This window comes from Daphnia pulex, chromosome 1 (genome assembly GCF_021134715.1).
Source record: "Daphnia pulex isolate KAP4 chromosome 1, ASM2113471v1".
In the NCBI taxonomy this organism is placed as follows: Eukaryota; Metazoa; Arthropoda; class Branchiopoda; order Diplostraca; family Daphniidae; genus Daphnia; species Daphnia pulex.
In genome coordinates this window covers 6,174,337-6,193,619 of record NC_060017.1, presented here as the reverse complement: position 1 = coordinate 6,193,619, position 19,283 = coordinate 6,174,337, and the positions used below count along the sequence as shown (strand labels likewise).

Below are 19,283 nucleotides of genomic sequence, written 5' to 3'. Positions count from 1 at the left end.
TCATCAAGACTAAAGTTTGTTTACATAGATACAGCCTGACGTGTTCCTTCGTCTCTGCACCACAACTCGCACCAGTTGTCCTCAAGGTCCGGAGACCAGTAGAACGCAAAAATGATTTGGTTCTTTGAAAAAAGTTTTGTGATGTTTATCATGGTGCTTGTTATTGAGCAGGTAAGTTTACGACAGTCAATGCCAAGTGACCAAATAACTAAAGACTCTTTTGTTTTGTTTTTGTTTTGTTTTTTGTGTGAGATTTAGAAAATGGCGCAGCCGTCTGAACAAATTCCGGTTCAAGTGTATTTAGTACGAGGTCAGGCAAAGGTTCCGTGGCAGTGGGACACTCACAAGAGAATATCCGTTTCACCACAACCTCGACGGAAAAGAGAGTCAGAAAATTTTATGAATCAAGAATCCATCCGGATATCATTAGACGCTCTGCCTAACGCCGTTTGGAATCTGAATCTTCGACCCAAGAGCCACCCCGTCACGCCCAATACAATAGTCGAGTGGGTTGCCGAGAACGGTGAACGCACCCTTACCCGCGGGATCAGCACCGAAAATTGCTGGTATGTCCATTAATAATTTTCTTTCTTTTTTTTAAAAATTCATGTCGGACTATTTGAAAAAGGTACACTGGTGCCGTAGAGAATGAAACCGATTCCGTCGTTTCATTGGGTGTCTGCGAAGGATTATCGGGATTTATCCGCACCAATAATCAAACTATGTTGCTGGAACCCGTTGAAAGCAATCCAGCTCATCCAAACATGACTCACATTATTTATCCGCTTACGATGGCTAACAGTTCCGGTTCATTTGTTTTGCAAAACGACCAAGACTTTGGTATCCGCCAGAGACATAAACGAAGTTCAACTCAAGTCGACTACGACGAGGAAGGAAATGAAATCGTCGATACTGTCCGATTAGAAGAAATGGAAGAATACAGTCAGAGCGTTGACGATGAAACCGACGAAGAGAGTGAGCTGAGTAATTCGATCGATGATGATGTCATCATCTCGGATGTGTATTCGGAAATCGACGATTACGATGTCCATCCTCCGCCCGTGGTAACGGAAGCAAAGTCTCTCCAAGAAGCCGAAGAAAGTCCTTTAGACAATCGCACGTCTACGAAAATCGATGATACAATTGACATTGATGGCTTCTCGGTTGACAAGCTATGGGAGGGTATGATTTTTCCGTCCACCAAGGTAACTTACAAATGGTTTAATTGGTGCTTATTGTGCATTAGGTGAATCACAAGCCGTCAAACGGAAAAAGCCAGTTTCGAAATCGGCTCTCGGAGAGGATTCGGCAAAATTTTTGGAATTGGCACTCGCCGTCGACCACACAGTCATCAAATTTCATGGCAGACAAAGAGTTCAGCAGTACGTGTTGACACTTTTGAATATCGTAAGTTAAATTCAGAATTCTAGGTGAGATAAAAATTTGCTAATTAATATCGTGTCAATGACAGGTCAGTGCAATTTACGAAGATACTTCGTTAGAGGCTAATTTGCGTCTAGTCGTGTCTAGATTGATCTTTTATGAAGACAGGAAGCAAGGACAGGTAAAATTTATTTCATGATTTGCTGAGGAGTATCTATATTGAATTGATTTTGATAGGTTCGCGAGGGTAATTCTAAACGCTCTTTGGAAAATGTCAATGCTTGGAATGCGGGACTTTTACGAAATTCTGGCGCCGAAGCTCACGACATAGCCGTCTGGCTTACACGCTACGATTTGGGAGGACCTTCAGGCTATGCTCCTGTTGCCGGAGTTTGTGATCCGGATCGTAGCTGCTCACTCAAGTGTTTTCCATTTCTATCTTAATCACTGTTTATTCTTGTTTTTTTTTTCTAATGTCTTGATCTCTATTTCCAAATTAGTCGAGACGAAGGTCTCACATCGGCGTTCATTATCGCTCACGAAGTGGGGCACGTGTAAGTTTTTTTCAAGGCAAATTCACCCGGTCTATCCTTATTCGTTTGTTTGTCTGTATATGTGTTTTTCCTCAATTCCAGATTAGGATTTTCTCATGACGGAGACGTGTCAGCGGGGAATGATTGCCACGATGAAGCACTTCAAGGCTCTGTTATGGCGCCCATGGTGGCGGCGACTTTCAGTCGTTTCCACTGGTCACGCTGCACCCATTGGGAGTATCACTTCAAGCAACAGTAATCCAAGGCCCATGTCATACTTTAAATTCATTCGATATGATCTTATTGATTAACTTTTTTAACTTACAGCAATTGGAAATGTTTGAAAAATCAGCCCAATGTCAACAATACCAACGCAACGGTCGTCCAATCTGCTATCCAGTACAGTTACAGTTTAGACGAGCAATGTCGCATGGAATTCGGCGAAGGGTAATTAATTTAATCAAAACAGTATTCACAAATAATAGACTTTATTTTTATTAGATACTTTCTATGTCGGTCGTTTGCCCTGAGTGATCCGTGCACGCATCTTTGGTGCGGACACAAGTCCAGCCCGCAGTTGTGCAAAACTAAAAAAGGGCCGCCACTTGAAGGCACTCCCTGCGGACAAGATAAGGTAAAAGAGCGTCTTATCTTTGTTTCTTGTTTATTAAAAAAAAACTGTGCGAATTCTATGCCGCTACTACGCAGTGGTGCATTAAAGGATTTTGCGAGGCAATCGGAAAACGAAAGAAAGCTGTCGGTCCAGTCGTTAAAAATCCTCGAGATGGCAATTGGAGCACTTGGTCTGAATGGAATACATGTTCCAGAACATGTGGTGTTGGAGTTCGTTTCCGCACCCGAAAATGCAACAATCCCACGTAAAACCCGAAAAATAGATTTTTATCATGTTCGTCTTTTATGATTTTAAATGGTCTAATAGGCCGGCCAATGGAGGAAAAGGGTGCCAAGGAAAAAGCGAAGATTCCGAACTTTGTAACACCAATCCATGCGCCGAATGGACGGACTTTAGAGGCGAACAATGCGCTACTATTCCGCTATTATTCCCCATGAATGAATCATTATTTTCCATGACTTGGCTGCCTTGGGAAGTAAACAATCGTAAGTTCTGAATTGTTCGCTCAAAATGATGTATTCATCGATTATCGAGTTATCTTCCTAGAATCGGCTCATTGTCAGTTAACCTGCATGGCACGTGAAACTGGGGAAATTTTCGAATCTTTGGAGAATGTCGTTGACGGAACTGCCTGCTCTTATGAAAAATCGAACGGCATTTGCATTCAGGTATGGACCGAGCTGCCAATTTATGTCAAATTTAAACTATCCGTATTCATTTGTATTATTTTATGTCACAGGGCCAATGTCAGATTATGGGCTGCGATAGAAGACTAGGCTCTCCCGCAGTGGAAAACGAGTGCGGTGTATGTCACGGTAAACAAGGCGACTGTGCCGTGGCCAGCCGACACTACAGCGGAGCTCCTCGCCCTCGTAAGAATGCAAAATCTAATCGGTCATAAATGAAAGAATAGATGTTTGACGTCTATTTGAAAATAGCTCATCGACGGGTGGTCGTGATACCGCGAGGAGCGAGAAACATTCGCATCAAAGAAGAGCCCAACAGTTCAAACAGATTGGCCGTCAAGGCTCGCAATTCGCAAAATTGGATCCTGAATGGAACGTTCCCCATCGTGCACGACATTGCCACTTTCTACTTCATTGCTTCCGGCGCCCGTTTTACTTACAACTCGGTCTTTGGTCTGGAAACAATGCGGGCAAGAGGGCCTCTTCTGTCAGATGTGACGCTTATGGTATTTCCGTTAATTAAACCTTTTACTATGCGGTACTAAAACGTGCTTTTTTCGCGGGGAGAAAGATTGTCCCTGGTCCTGCTCGAGAGCACGCCAATGTTACTGTAACATGGAGTATGCCGCCGAAATCCCACCGGAAGAAAAATCCTGGCCCGGATGGAGACGGCGACAGTCGACAGAGTCAATATTTCTGGGAACTGGCCGGTTGGTCCGTGTGTTCACGTTCGTGTGGCGAAGGGACGCAGACTCAAGTGTGGTATTGTCGTGATCGTAAAACTGGACACGTCGTTCGACGTAAGCACTGCAATAGCCTAAGCGAACCGGAAATTCTGACGAGACTATGCAACACGTTTAGGTAATTTTTCAGCTGGAAGTTAACTTTAAATCTAGAGCCGATTTTCACGGAATCATTACTTTTGTTAAAAGCTGTGACTTCCGGTGGGTGACTGGACCGTGGGAAGGTTGTTCGCAGACGTGTGGAGTCGATGGAGTCCAGATTCGAATGATTTATTGTGTCCGCACTGCCATGGTTACTTCATTGTCCACCAACAACAACATGACAGCGCCAGCAATAACCCAACTAGAATTGGAAAAGAATATTCTTTTTGATCGGAATTGGAGTGAAATAAGTGGTCACGTAAACGAGGCTCGACGACTTCCGGAAGTCACTGATGATGACAGCAGTTCTGGATCCGAAACCGGACTCAGTCCTCCAACTGTGGATGCATGGAAGGCCACAATTAAAGATCACAAGGTAATCTAATGATTGATAAAATCTGCAATACTGGTTTCAAATAAGTAAATTATTTAATTTCCAGAAAAAATTGGCTGTCGAAAATGAGGTTCTTCATTGGAATCCGAATGCTATTACCGATCCCGCTTTATGCAAGGATAAGCCACCGATTGAGACTCAGCCCTGTTCCAGAATTCCGTGTAACGGGACATGGGTGGAGAAGAATTGGACCAAGGTGACGCTGATTTAATTTAATTGACTTTGATTAGTTTTTTACTTAATGTCTTTTCTGCAATGGGATTTAGTGTTCAACAACCTGCGGGATTGGTCGCCAAGAGATGCAGTTTATTTGTGTTTCTTCTAAAAGCAAATCGAATAAAGAACTTGAAGCTTTTGTCGAATCGCCCATCGAGGAAGATTTCCATGATGAGGCGGCATACGGTTTCAACCAGCGCAAAGCGGAAGGAAAGAGCAACAACCAGTGGAAAAACTTCGTGTGTGGACCTAGGCCGACGTTATCTCGTCCGTGCGTGAATCAAGAGTGTCCACTTCAGCGGAATGACGGAGACACCAAGAAATGCAAAGATAAATCTAACCATTGCAGCCTGGTCGTGTTGCAACGCTACTGCGCACTACCCCAGTTTCAGGCCTCTTGTTGTCATTCGTGTTCAAATTACTTATCCAAATAACTTAAAAAAACGTAAAGCAGTGAATTTCTTTCATCTATAAACTTTTTTTTATGTTTCTAGTAAATTCTCATCAATTCTATTTCAAAGTGAAAGAACACGATTAAAATAAAGTTAAACGCGATACGAGTTTCCTTATTTGTATACATTCTAAGTATCTAAACATTTTCTTTTTGATTTCATGGGATACCGGGAAGGTTGTTGAAGACATTTTTACCGCTTATTACATGGCAACTATTGAAGAAGAACTCCCGTAAGAACTGGAAAAAAAAAATCTTATTAACCTAGTTACCTTTTAATTAATCTGAAGGGTTTCTGCGCTGGATTTTGCACTAGATGGCTCAACTGTAAAATTTAAGCGAAAATTAAAAAATATTAGAAATTGATGTTACAGTACAGAATATATTTTTTGAACGAAACACAAATAACAAACAGACCTCGCTAACGCAGGTAGCTGACAATTGGCGTGTTTATGCAATCGCACTTACGTTGTCTGCTCGCCCAAAGATGGCCACATCTTCGTCAAGCATTGGCCGTCTGCGGCATGCGCGCGAACGAACGTCAGTCTGACTGTGCACACGGCTAGACAGTTGAAAAAGGTTGAAGATTCACTCTAGTTTCCTCCTTGGTCAAGCCAACATCCTCGACGACGATTCTTCTGTCGAAAAAAGCAGCATGCAGTGGCGCATTTTGTTGATTTGCTCTTTGACGATCGCTTTTTGTTTCCTGGTTGAGCCCGGCGAATCGAACCGGCAGCCGATTTTCGTGAAACACCAGCAAACGACTACGCCGCGTTACAACAGGAAGCAAGTGGCGGTAGCTCCAAGTCGGCAGTGTCCCACTGGACACTTGCTAGACAAGAACAACGTCTGCAGAATGATATGGTAATTGTTACTTTCCATTTTCATGCTGGATCTCGTCTATTTAAAAAAGGAATTATTTTTTAAAAACTGAAGGCTTGGGTGAACAATAGTCTCCCCATCAATCAGCAGTCTGCAAGTTAGATTTGACTCTTGAAAAGCACGTTCTCATCCATATTTAATGAACGAGATACACGGCCTGGTGAATTCGCGGATCATGTAAAAATATGGAAGAAGGGAAATGTATGCGGAAAACATAACGTTATAATACGAAAAAATGTCGATCCTTGTCGGTTCTATTTTTTGCTTCCCTTTTCAAGAGTTGAAAATACACGGTAATACTAATAATACAGTTTTCGGCTTCTATTATTGATTAAGCATATGCTCAACTGAACTTTTCGCTTCGTTTTTCAATTTCACGTCGTTAGCGAGTTACAGTTTTGTAGATTATTCAGTTCTCTTTTCGGAATGTATAAAATTTTATTAGAATAAGACGTTTCGCGGTAGAAAGACGGGCAACTTTTCCTATTTGTATGCACTTCACGGATCACCAGCATAGCTCATAATACGCGGACGGTCTAGTTGCATAGCCTATTGCAGTATACTGCTACAGCAGTAAGAAAAAGACGGAAATTGAACTTGAAAATAGTCTCGTTTGTGTAGCTGTAGCATATGTACTTTACATGCGCTCTCTCTTTGCAGTCGTTGAGTATACATACACCTTTTATCCCAAGTGCGCCAGAACGAGCTACAAGCGCCATTGGTATCAATGTTTAATTTATTCCCTTTGAAAGTTGATGCGAAGAGGAGAAACGTTCGCGGAAGGGAAAGAATAGAAACGTAAAAGATATGCAAATTGAATTGTGTTTCCACACTCATCTCCAAGTTGTTCTGTGCATAGTCGACCGTGTTAGATACTTCGACCTTAAGTGGTTCACCCAAAAACGGAAGTGTACGAAAGTTTGATGTTACTGAATTTTTCTTTTACCCGTAGTAATCATCCGGGAGTCGCATCAATGCGGCTAAAACTTCGAGAACAATTTGAGTACAATCCTAACATGAAAGCTATTAGCTACTATTTGCTGAATCGTTGTTATGTTGTCCCTTGTCATAAGCTGCTAACAATACAGTCTACGGGGCATCATACAGGGGATTCATCACGATATTAGACGTGGCTAGATGACACACGGTCGGTCGATACTACGCATTATCACGTTTGGTTGGTTCTAATCGGATAATGAACGCGCCTCGCGCAGACCGTCCTTTTTTCCTGATTTTATTACACAGTCAGCGTCAGCCGTCGTTTCTTTTCTAACGGAATCAAATGGTATATTACCTTTTACTACGGTAACTATTAATGTTGCGTCCCACCCAATACTAAAAAAAACTTTATCCCCCATTAGTTTTAACGAGGATACTCTATTTCGCTGTCTGTGGTACGCATCTGTAGTGTATACAGCATCCGTCTTAAATCCTTGTCAGCCAAACGACCCCGCTTTCCCATCTACTCTATATATACGGCCACTTCCTTCCATCGTGTATCACTTCAATCCGCTCATTCGGTTTCGGTTCGTGTTTCTAGACAGACTCGATCCTATGCGACAAGAGTTAATATATCACGAAAATTTTCATTACTGTAATTGGTTGACTGAATCGGCTTTAAGGATTATTAACCGAGGTTATTTCTGCGCACTAAAACTTGAAAATATGCTACTTCCCTACTTCCTACTCTACAGGGAACTCAATAAATGTTCAGCCGTGAACTAATAAAAAAGTGTCAAACTTGAAGATGCAAACTTCTAGCGCTAAGAACCTGTCATCCCCTGGCTCAAAAGTTTATTTTTTTTTATAAGGGCTGGTATCGATTTCATGTTTCGTAGCTCTGTAATGAACAGGTGGTCGATTTATGGAGTCTGTCTAATCACAAGCAATTAGGGTGTCAAATGAACTGAAAATATGGCCTGCCAACTTCACTATAGTATTCTGCGAACCCATTATCAAACAAAGGGGCTCGAGAACGAGCGAGCGGATATATGTTGTAGGGATCGGGATTGCTTGTTATTATAAAACCACACGCGTCCGGAGATGATGGATAAGATTTATAACCTGTGAAACCACATCCTAATAAAGCGTGCGGTTACTTGCAACCGGCACATAGACATTCATTAATGCTTTCCATTAGACGCGTGTTATACTTTCCGGCCAGTCGGAGTATGTGCTTGTACGGTATTCTACTAATGTAACAAGTTACGACAAGTTACTCCGAGTCAATCAGTAAAACAAGAATGCAGTTGAACATCATTCTGAAATTTGCCGTTCTTTTCACTCTGTTAACGAGCTCAATTGCTGGTTCTAACACCATGAGATCTCCGGAAGAAAATTTAGATAATTCAATACCAGTCATAGCGATCGGCGGCCCGAGCAATTGTAAGAATGGTCAAAAATTTAATTCTAAACTGAATCGTTGCGTGAATGTTTGGTAACATCGTTTTTCTTTTAGATGATTTCATGCAAACTTTATTGAGTTTATTTTTATTTTTAAGGCCCGGCTAATCCGAAATTTAGAAAAAAAGTCACAGTCGGAATGGAAAGGAGTTTCGCCATGGTTTAGATTTACCCTTTAGTCTGGATCGAAATCTTTGCGCTGTTGATTTTGTATGGCCTAATGGATTCTTTGTGAACGCAATAAATAGTTAAATACTTGACATGCCAACTGTCTCCGTGGTAGATTTCGGAAAGCCCATTGTCATAATTTATACCATTACACGAGGGAATGCACGAGATTGTTTTCGCGCATATCAAAAACATTTTTTTCTTTATTTCCGCATAATAACCTCATAACGAAGAGGTGCTGCTGTGACGGCAGATCCCTCTTGGTCATAAATTTTTCTAGTTGCATTTTGCTTGAAGTTGTTTAAGTTAAAATATTTTTGAATTCGATCGTTTACCCACGGACAAAGTTGTGAGGTAAAAAACTGGGCCCTGACTGAGTCAACAAAAACGGCAAGTGGGGAAACAGTCAACCGGCTATAGCTAAGGAATAATCGTATTTCGTACAATGTCACGATTAATAATCAACGCAGGAAATCAAATAGTCAAAAAGGAAGAAAAAAGATTAGAGAATTTTTCCTACCTTCAAGCCTGGGAAATACGGACAGGCATTCACAAGTGTTCCATTCGTAGAAAAGTTGAATACGCCAGACAGGAAAGGCAATGGGGTCCTTGTGAATTTTATACCCCCCTTCACATGGGTGTACACGGGGGCAGAGTGAATTTATAGAAAGGGGAACTACCGACATCGGGAGTTTTCCAATGAAACAGGATGCTGTTTATCTAAAACCAAAAATAAAAAAATGGGTTACGATAAATATATATTGACAGAAATAATGAGGAAGGAAAAGTTGAAAATGACACAGTGTGTAAACCATAATTGTTGAATAAACAGCAGAATTTAAGGTTTACATGGAAAATACTGCTTTTATGCAAGTCATATGCATCACTTACATGACTAGCAGGTCTCAGATTAATAAAAATAACAAAAATTATACCCAAGTTATACTGAGATTGTTATTGTTGGTGACAGGTCAATGACCAACAGAAGCAAAACTGGCAGATCTTATGGTTATAATGGCTGGCTCCAGACCTCAAATCTGCAAAAAGGGTTCCGTGCAAATAAACTGCAATGCATCTACAGGGGGCTTACCAATAAATACTAGTCAGGTAATAAAATTTCAGAAATATGAAACAGGTTTCTCTGATATTTAAGCTCCAATAATAATTCTATTTGCATTCTTAGATTTATATACCTGCTGAACAGCATGGAGTGGGGACTGGAGAGCATGCAGAAGCAGAACCGCGACACCAGACGAAATTCGGAAATTGACGACCACATGTTTGTAATTTTATTAGTTCTGCTATTTTTCGTGCAGCAGTGCATTTTCCAAAAAGGAAACGCTCCATTTTCTTTGTAACTTAAACTTTTGTCTCATTTTCGAAATTTTTAAGGTAAAATCTATTGCACTCCGGAGTCCGGAGCGCTCTAGTGTCAAAAGTGGCTATTGCACTCCGGAGTCCGGAGTCCTCTAGCGTCAAAAGTGGCTATTGCACTCCGGAAAGGAAATATGTAGTACTTTCATTTGGCGACCGATGGCATTCTGTTTCTGTGTTTTGAAATTTGAATGGTTTAGATTTGAATTATTTGTAAATTCAAATAAAATGTATTTATAACAATCAAATATATTTGAATCTCACTAATAAATAAAAATAGTCAGTGTATAGAAGGAACTTTTATTTCGTTATCGTTAACTTAGCTAGAGTACTGAGTACAATGTCCAACATTGAATCAGCTTAAAATTCAAATTGTTAATATAGTTAAGTGTCTTGCAACAGGAATAAAGTAGAATTTATAAACACTTCAATTCAGGGTGATATTTCTTGTTAACCATTTCAATGTCTTGCTCTATATGCTCAGTGTTATTATTTATATTATATCATTATATTCAAAGTAAGGATTTAAACAGGTTGTTAAACACGCTATAAACGCACGACATAGTGAGTCACCCTCTGTCGCCCCCTTACTTGCCCGAAGGTCGAGCCGGAGTTCTCAGAACGGGGCTTCGAGGGGTTCTTTGTGACCTTTAAACCGCCTTTAAACGAATTGACCAGCAACTCACTATTTCTGCTGATTGATTCACACGTAACGTGTGATTCAGCTCTATTACACAGAGATCATTATATTCAAAGTATAAATTTAGGTTGTTAAACACGCTATTAACACACGACATAGTGAGTCACTCTCTGTCGCCCCCTTACTTGCCTGAAGGTCGAGCCGGAGTTCTCAGAACGGGGCTTCGAGGGGTTCTTTGTGACCTTTAAACGGATTGACCAGCAACTCACTATTTCTGCTGATTGACACGTAACGTGTGATTCAGCTGATTTCACGCTATAAACCATGCAATGCCCGTGTCTCTTATTCCAATAAACTAACAGCTAAACACGTCTTTCATATCTTGAAACAAAACAATACAAAACTAAGTTAACATGCAGATGCAGTTTACTTTATTATAGTGAGAATATCAAAAGACATTTTAACTGAATTGTGAGTGCGAAAAATACTTGGTATTTTCGTGTTCAGTTTCACTCGGTGCTTTGTCATCACATGAATGAATTGACAATGAAAAAATAATTGATTTAAGAGGGGAAAGAATTGGCACATGGTGCGGCGTCAATCAAAGATCCTTTAAGAGCGGAATATGGAAGCGCCTTGTCCTTTGATGATGGGTTGCTTTGGGTTCCAACGCCGCGGAGATAATCATAAACAAAGTTCAATATACTGAAACCTGAGCAAATAGAGCAAGAAGTTGAAATGGTTATCAAGAAATACACCCTGAGTTGATATGTTTATCAATTCTAATTGATTCATGTTGCAAGACACTTAACTATATTTGCAATTTGAACATTAAGGTACTGATTCAATGGTGGACTCTAGCTAAGTTAACAATACTAACCAAGTTCCATCGTTTATACTGGCTATTTGTGGTTATTAGTGAAATTAAAATATATTTGATTGTTATTATAATTACATTGCAAATTTATTTCTTACCTTTAATTGAATATTCAATGAATTCAAAACCATTGTAAAGTCTAAACACAGAATCAGTCGTTATTTGCAATTCGTCGCCATAAATTTCCGGAGTGCAATAGCCACTTTTGACGCTAGAGGACTCCGGACTCCGGAGTGCAATAGCCACTTTTGACACTAGAGCGCTCCGGACCCCGGAGTGCAATAGGCGTGACCAATTTTTAAACGAGTACGATAGCAGACGACACATAATCTTCTAATTAGCCAAATGATGCTTTAAGATATCGATAGATATTTAAATCGACCCTCCCCCCCTCTAAATTCAAACCATTCAAAAACTATCAAAGCGGTTTTCTCACACCACGCTCGACATCCGTTGAACGGATCTGGATAGTTTTATAGTATCTAACAGTTCGTCTCATCAAGTTACACTGAGCCTACCACAAATCCACAAGCCAAGATTAGAAATTTACTTGGAAATTTACGTTAAATTAATTTATTTCCTCTTGGAAACAAAGAAGGAATGAATTATTTTTAAACGAACCCGAAGCTCCCCTGTCTAGCGTCAACCCTAAATCATACACATGTTAGATATTGTACACCTAGATTAAGCCAAAGTCTCATATTGCTTGGCCCCCGATTCGCGCACAAACAAATAAATAACCAACTTTTCTTCTTCCTCTAAATGAGATTTTTCCAATCTTAGCTTACGTTATAGAACAAGGAACCGGCAGCTAGGATACCTTTTTATCAACACAGCCCAGCAGTCAACCCTCTCTCGTATTGATCCCGTCTGTTTGTGAGACCACAATAGAGACGCCGCTGAGAAGAAACTTGAAGGATGTCGTGTTGCGAGCGATACATTTCGGTCAAAAGACTCGTCAATTAAAAAAAAAAAAAAACCCAAATAATTCGTCTTTTGATTTCCGTTTCAAGTTTGCACGAATTTGTCATCACGGGAAACCGTTTGGCCCGTTTAACACGCTGCTGGAGGAAATTTCATTTGTTGACAATCCACTTGCGCTCAGCGGGTTCGTACGGATCGTTCAGCTAATAAGCCTTTTTAATGGCCAGCAGACTCACCCGGAGGTTACTGACGCTCACAATCAACTATGAATAGTAAACATTTATTGAATCCATCTACCGTGAAATGGTTTAAACTAACAAGAATCCATTATCTTGCTAGTATACATCTTGCGTCATTCGGAGAACATGCTCACATTCAATGGACTTGAATTCGCTATAAAAGATGAGCACTTAAGAGGATTACATTTTCTCTCCAAAGAAAAATACGAGAAAATAATCCTGCATGAATGCCTATTGAAGCGCATTACCTTTCAATCAGAGCACTTGATGCGTCTCCTGTGGCGTAGTGCATCCATTGAACTCGAGAAATGTCAAATATTTATGTTTATTCATTCAAAAAGGGGGGTATAACATGTGTATACTATATGTCCTATTGCTTCTATAGTGCCATTACTTAAAACTTATTTTTGTTCTGTTGAAAGAGCATGACCGTGATATTAGTTGCCATGGTTGTCGTCAAAAGGAATAACGAGATTCGCCTACATCCTGCACTCCATCATCACCTGCTTCAGTACCGTGAAAAATCGATAAACATCCGTGAATGTGTTGTAGGACGCCGTCGGAGCTAAACGCATGACGCTCGGCAAACGGACGTCACACTGTGTGGTGTACAACAAAAAAGAAAAGTTCATTCGGTCCTGAAAGAATTGAAAGGGAATTATTTACTAACCACAACTCCTCTTTTCTCCAGTTTCTCGTGAATCTCCTTGACGGAGAACGGGAACATGACGGACAATTGAGTGCCCCTCTGCCGGGGATCACGTGGCGTAATAATTTCCACGAATTTCTCGTCTCCAGTTTCGCCAGCATCAGGATCCAGATGATCCATGAGATATTCAAGATAGCCCGTCAGCAAATACTGCTTGGCAAGCAAACGATCCATCCCGGCTTCCTCAAAGATCTGTTATTCCACTCAAACATCAGTTTACTACATGTTTAAATAATCTATTTCCATGAAAGTATTATTTTAAAAAAAAAAAAGGTGGAGCAATATGTTTAGTTTACCTCAAGGCCGGCCTTGTGCAAAGCAACAAGAGCCGGTGGAGGATTGCAGAGACGGTAGGCGTCGGCTCCGGGAGCGGCGTCGACACTATGTTGCATATCGAATCGCGTTTCTTCGCGATTACTCCACCATCCGCAGAGCCTTGGGCGATCATCTTGATGGTGTTTTCGGTGAACGAAAGCGCCGGCAATGCAACCCGCTCCTGAATTCAGATACTGGAAAAAACAAAACATTTTTTAAAACGAATAGCTACACTGTGAATAAAGCAAAGGATTTGATGGATAAAAATAAAACACGCTGGGCTGCTATGGAACATTTTAAAAGTAGACTGCAGTACCTGAAATAATATCAAGAAACTTTGCTTTTATCTTGTTGTGATTCTTTTCAAACTTTTTATCAAGGAATTACTTCAAACTTTTTAATTACAGAGTTAGGATAGAGCTTCTTTTTAATTCCATTTGGATTACATACTATCAAAATATTTAAAAGTAATTGTTTATTAATGAGATGTTTTACCTTATAAGAACACCAGCAGGCGAAATCCACTGACCAGTCGTGAAGTTTTAACTCGATGTTGCCTGCAGGAATTTGAAATGATATCGATTGCTTCATTAATTAAGAAAACAAAGCACAATTAAGAAAATCGTGCCTGCAGCGTGAGCCAAATCCCATCCAACTAGACATCCTTGAGCTTGGCCGCTCTTTGTGATCGTCTCTATGTCAAATTTCTGTCCTGAAATCACAAAGCTGACAAGTCATAGATATTAATTGAAATATATTCTTAATTACCTGTATAATAATGAACTCCGGACAAGAAGACGACGGCTACGCTTTGCCCGTGCTCTTGAATAGCCGCTAAAATATCCTCCGTGCGGAGAAGATGCTCACCCGGTCTAGTTTGTAAAATAACCAATCCGTCCTCTTCCGTGTAACCGTGCAATTTCAATTGCGATACAACTGCGTACTAGAAATTTAAAAAAAAATATAACTTTATTAAAATAATAATAATGGCAATTTCTTTTTCAATCGTTTTTTACTCGGTCGGAAGGAAAAGCGTGGCCTTCAATCATGATTTTGTAGCGATTGGCTGTCGGCCGGTAGAAGGAAATGAGCAGCAAATGAATGTTGACCGACAGGCCGTTCATGCAAACGACTTCATCCGAGTGCCCGGCACCCACCAGTTTCACCAAAGAGTCTTTGACCAGTAAATCGCACTGGGCGGCAGGGAAGCGCCCAGTGAAATGGGTGAATACACCCCTGTCCAAAAAATAGTCGGTTAATATAAAACCGGAAGCAGCGGATTATTTGTTCAACAGAAAAACAAACTTACAATTTACCCCAGCAATTCAAAACGTCTTGTTGGTAGGCATCGGCACGTTTGGGTTTGAGACCGAGAGAATTTCCACACAGGTAAATGCATTCCTCGTCAAGATTTTCAACAAGCGACTGATCCACTGTTACAAATCAATCCATAATTCATTATTTCATCACATTTTTAAAGGATCTAAATCTATTTACCACAAGGCAAATCTTTCATCGTGGGGAAGGTGAAATTGGCTCGGATATCTCGAAGCGGGTCGACGGCATCCATTCGCTTGGCGAATTCCAAACTTTCCAAGGTGACACCGAAACTATCGCCCCACTTTTGCAAGGTGTTCGTCAGCTCAACCTAAAGATATATTACATAAACGAAGTATAGGCTTAATAAACATTTCAAATGTTTGGAGGGAGAAGGACTTACATGTTGGCGCTGTTGCGTTATTCCGTTTGCCGCCGCGATCGATTCGTGCGACTTGTCCATGTTTACCTTTGAGACGAAACTAGGCGCTCTCACCTGTTGCCACCTGTAGCCGAAGAGATTATTTGGGTACGCACAACAACAACGGCTCGTCCTTCGAATGTCTGGGATGCCTTTTCTGTCGTTAAAACTCCTTCAGGCGAAAACACATGAGCAACATTTTATTTTGTTCTTACCTTTTTTCAACCTCTCTACTACCTATTTCTTATTTTTGCTTTCTCTCTCCCCTTGGCCTCCGCAGACTTATTTGCTCCTTTTTCATTCCGATTTATATTCTACCCGGCGAACTTTCACTGTCACTCTGCTCGGTACTTTGTTTGCCTTTTGAAATTTAGTAAAGGAAATGTTTTGGTTTTTTCTTTTTAAAAAAAAAGGTGGGTGGGTTATTCCCTTGTTCAGGAATGTTGGTAATTAGTTTTCCCCAAGGTTAGTCCAGGGTGAATTTTAAAAAAGAAAAAGAAAATTTTTTGTGCACTATTTGATGGTTCGCCTGAAGATAGGATTGATTAAAAAATGTTAGCCTTTTTAATACTTTCCCTGGAACTCCAAATATTTTATTAGATTGGAAATTCAAATTTAAACTTTTTCAACAATTTCATCTTTGCCTTTTTAACAACCAAATAAGACGTCTAACTATGTACATAAATTAGAATTCAGAACGATGAGAAACCTGTCAGCCAAACATTTCTCATGAAAAATAGTTGACTAACGTCTAAGCAATTTCTTTTTTTCCTTCCTGTTTTAATGCGAACCGTGTACCACCCGATCAATCAGGAACAGTTAACAGATCGATCGATACACACACGCACCACTACAAAGAGTGAAGCAATAGACTCGCGCTCGGCTCACATTTCTCGCACAATATAGTCAATTCGTTTCTTTTCATATGACATAAGAAATGTGTAATAACAAGTTTGACATCTTTCGGTATCCGAGCAGCGAAGCGTATTATTAAAAAAGAGGCTAACTTTTTCCTTTTGGCAATTGATTGGCATCCTCAACATATCCTATACCGAATGTTTGACAAGACTCGTCGTGTTTGCGGCCGCAAATCGATTCAAAGCCCGACAAACAGCCTACTACTTTTGAAGCCATCGATTTTCCCGCCGCAACCCGCAAGATTGTCACGACAATCACGACCATTCACACTTGATTGCATGTTAAAGAAGTTATTTTTTTTTTCCTTCAAAGTTGTAAAAATACTGATCAATAATTCAACACGCGTGACAGTCTACATAGGCCTTTTCCCGTCAAGTTGTCACTCCTTTTCAGTTTTCAGAGAGCGACAGCAAACTTCATTTGGGCCTTTCAAAGAGACTTTAAAATAACTGAAATTATGTGGTTCAAATCACCAACGTGTACTATCCACGGATCTTTTTATAAAAAGAAACTGGACACAGGAATCAAGAGTTCCCTGGAAACGTTGTTATGCCAGTATCTCATCTGCCTAGAAACCGTGTCCTTATGCAACATAAAAGAAGAAATCCAATTAGGCATATTCCGGGTTGACCGACGAGTGTACTTTTTTTTTTTTACTTTCTGTTGAAACGGCATGTCTTCCCCCAAAGAACTAACAAGATACCTTTTACAACATGTAACCGTTTTCTTATACAACCAAACTTTCATAATTTTACCCTCAATGGGCCGGCGTTCAATTGAATTCTTGGAATTATTTTTTTTTTTTTACAATTTTGAGGCCAGGGTACGGGTCAAAGCTGCTCGAATGTTGCCCGATGGTTTGTCCAGTGGCTGGAGGACGGTATCGTTGTGGGCGAATCCGACATTCTTGAATTTCGACAAGTCTACGTTAATGTAGTGCTTGTTTGGCAAGATCATTTCGATATAATTAATCTGAAATACGCAACAGCAAATATGAAACACTAAACATAGTCAAATTTTAAGAAATGAGATAAGAATATGATACCTCAGGAACGGAATCCAGCACCAGTTTCTCTGTGAGATGTAAAGTGTTCTGAACTGATGGCGAGTAGATGCCCTTGTCCGCTGGTCCGGCGAACACTTTAATGATGGCATCCTTTACCGTATTCCTGAATGAATAAGCAATTTCGTATTTAATTATTTCATTAAATAGCTTTTGGTCTTAAATAAAATACCAAGCTTTACAAAAGTCGACATTAACCGTTGAGTATTCCCATCGTGAAGTAATCACGGTACTGAAGACACGATCACTGGCATCGGGCAGGGAACCTGTTGAATATTTTCATCAATTAATTCAAAAAATGAATTTTGGGCTAATTGAAATATTTACGGTAATCGTCGTTGACGAAGTTGACAAAAGCGGATTGGGTCGTTTTCAACACGCGCAGATCTTTCAGTCCTGATTCGATAGTCGGAATTCCTGTGCAAAAATATTCCAATCAAGATAAATTGAATTTTATTTTGAGGCGTAAATTATAGCTAACCGTTTTTCTCCATGCGAGCGGCGCAAAAGCGAGTGGCCACAGGTGTGAACACGAACGCGTGATTGTGTTTCTTTCCATCGGCATCGATCCTCTGCCATGGATAGAGCTCAATCTGGACTTGGGCCTTCAGTACGTGAGCATAGGTGCTGAGATAATGGCGACATAGGAGGATGGCAAACTCTTCGGGGCTGTTGACACCGTGTTTCTTAGCCAGAAGATAGACTGTGTTCTTCTGGGAATCGGTGGCGACGATGTCGGAATTGTCGCCTGAAATAAAAATTTATTTTCATGAAATTATACGAACAATTTCATCTTTAAATTTATGGTTTTACCTTCAGTGTAGTCCTTCTTGGAAGACAATGTCAACTGGCTGCTGACCTCCAATTCTCTGATGGAATGGACAGGTCCATCACGTTTGATGTGCAACAGTTTCACCCCAGATTTACCTGTAAAAACAAGATTGTAATGTGTAAATCAACTTATTAACGTAAAAAATTCATATCGGTATTACCGTAAGCATCATCCACGATCTTGTAAGTCGACATTCTTCAATCGCAGTTTAAGAAGAACTAACCTTGCCAAGGATCAAAAAGAGAATAAAGACCAGCAACAGACTACGTGACTTGTAAAATTCAATTCAAAACATATAAGAACTAGTAGGAAGCACGTAGGCCGTTGGAAAATAGGAATAAATTTCTAGTATTCTTTATTGTACAGTGAACTTGGCAAAAGTCAAAATCATTTAAGGGAAACGTTAATCAATTATTTCATATTTTCATATTTTAATAAAAATATAATTAAATATTTAAAATATCGATTGCGAATAACGTAGCTGAAGGCCACAAGTTGCTTGCATATGTCCATAATGATTCTAGCCTCGGGGATAAAGAAAACTCTGAAATGAAGGCTACCATATGCACTGTCAGAAAGTTACCCAAAATAAAAACTATTTATACAGCTTATCTTATTTGGTCTTACACGTGTCAAGGAAATAGCTGCTTATACGGCACAACACAGCCATGTAACAACAAATTTCATTTCTTTACTTATTAAATTTCAATGCGTAATAAACAAATAAAGTCGAAAAATTTTCGTTTGTTATACAAAGAAAGATGTAATAATTTAGTTCCAACGTTTACACCAGTCGAAAAGACACTAAAAAGTAGATATCAACTGAACGGGACCAAAAGCAAACAAGTGGAACGTCTGCTGTTTCTTCTTTTTGATTCCAAACAACTGAACTTTGTAGTTTGCTCTACGCATACATCGATATAGCCGCAGGAAGAAAGAGGAGAAAGCGATGGGGAAGTGTATTACCCAGTTCCCGTTATCACGGTCTCCTATTTACATATGACGCAACGCGCGCGCTAG

The 19,283-nt window shown here is 40.1% G+C and overlaps 3 protein-coding genes and 4 long non-coding RNA genes across 8 annotated transcripts; 2 read left to right on the top strand and 5 right to left on the bottom strand.

Annotated features, from left to right (window-relative positions):
• Positions 1-29: 29 nt before the first annotated feature.
• Positions 30-5,287, top strand: LOC124191305 (A disintegrin and metalloproteinase with thrombospondin motifs 16-like). Its single transcript, XM_046584468.1, has 19 exons — positions 30-171; positions 259-566; positions 629-1,182; positions 1,247-1,407; positions 1,472-1,564; positions 1,621-1,805; positions 1,884-1,937; positions 2,019-2,171; positions 2,244-2,363; positions 2,418-2,550; positions 2,625-2,794; positions 2,857-3,035; positions 3,097-3,218; positions 3,290-3,422; positions 3,489-3,742; positions 3,808-4,097; positions 4,169-4,496; positions 4,561-4,710; positions 4,781-5,287. The coding sequence occupies exons 1-19, from the start codon at positions 112-114 to the stop codon at positions 5,162-5,164; spliced, it is 3,831 nt and encodes a 1,276-aa protein (XP_046440424.1). The 5' UTR covers positions 30-111; the 3' UTR covers positions 5,165-5,287.
• An 8-nt stretch (positions 5,288-5,295) lies between these two features.
• Positions 5,296-5,691, bottom strand: LOC124191439. Its single transcript, XR_006873443.1, has 3 exons — positions 5,599-5,691; positions 5,454-5,506; positions 5,296-5,395 (listed from the first exon to the last, which is right to left on the bottom strand). It is a non-coding gene; the product is annotated as an uncharacterized LOC124191439 (long non-coding RNA).
• Positions 5,692-5,751: 60 nt separating this feature from the next.
• Positions 5,752-6,373, top strand: LOC124191428. The gene is made up of 2 exons (XR_006873429.1): positions 5,752-6,045; positions 6,118-6,373. It is a non-coding gene; the product is annotated as an uncharacterized LOC124191428 (long non-coding RNA).
• Positions 6,374-9,290: 2,917 nt separating this feature from the next.
• LOC124191444 lies at positions 9,291-10,019 on the bottom strand. Its single transcript, XR_006873444.1, has 3 exons — positions 9,828-10,019; positions 9,570-9,719; positions 9,291-9,354 (listed from the first exon to the last, which is right to left on the bottom strand). It is a non-coding gene; the product is annotated as an uncharacterized LOC124191444 (long non-coding RNA).
• Positions 10,020-11,056: 1,037 nt separating this feature from the next.
• LOC124191274 lies at positions 11,057-11,815 on the bottom strand. Its single transcript, XR_006873360.1, has 2 exons — positions 11,624-11,815; positions 11,057-11,360 (listed from the first exon to the last, which is right to left on the bottom strand). It is a non-coding gene; the product is annotated as an uncharacterized LOC124191274 (long non-coding RNA).
• A 1,182-nt stretch (positions 11,816-12,997) lies between these two features.
• Positions 12,998-15,631, bottom strand: LOC124191245 (kynureninase-like). The gene is made up of 10 exons (XM_046584346.1): positions 15,433-15,631; positions 15,210-15,360; positions 15,022-15,145; positions 14,729-14,948; positions 14,481-14,655; positions 14,341-14,424; positions 14,208-14,269; positions 13,694-13,906; positions 13,359-13,589; positions 12,998-13,287 (listed from the first exon to the last, which is right to left on the bottom strand). Exons 1-10 carry the CDS (start codon positions 15,490-15,492, stop codon positions 13,168-13,170), a joined length of 1,440 nt encoding a protein of 479 aa, XP_046440302.1. The 5' UTR covers positions 15,493-15,631; the 3' UTR covers positions 12,998-13,167.
• A 1,356-nt stretch (positions 15,632-16,987) lies between these two features.
• Positions 16,988-19,158, bottom strand: LOC124191259 (uricase-like). 2 transcript variants are annotated; one of them, XM_046584368.1, is made up of 8 exons: positions 19,016-19,158; positions 18,424-18,483; positions 18,245-18,358; positions 17,913-18,179; positions 17,759-17,848; positions 17,604-17,697; positions 17,414-17,537; positions 16,988-17,340 (listed from the first exon to the last, which is right to left on the bottom strand). In XM_046584368.1, the coding sequence occupies exons 2-8, from the start codon at positions 18,455-18,457 to the stop codon at positions 17,173-17,175; spliced, it is 891 nt and encodes a 296-aa protein (XP_046440324.1). In that variant the 5' UTR covers positions 18,458-18,483; positions 19,016-19,158; the 3' UTR covers positions 16,988-17,172. The 2 variants fall into 2 exon arrangements, with proteins under 2 accessions (XP_046440324.1, XP_046440334.1); XM_046584378.1 differs by having other exon boundaries at positions 18,424-18,486; positions 18,891-19,153.
• Between the last annotated feature and the right edge of the window lie 125 nt (positions 19,159-19,283).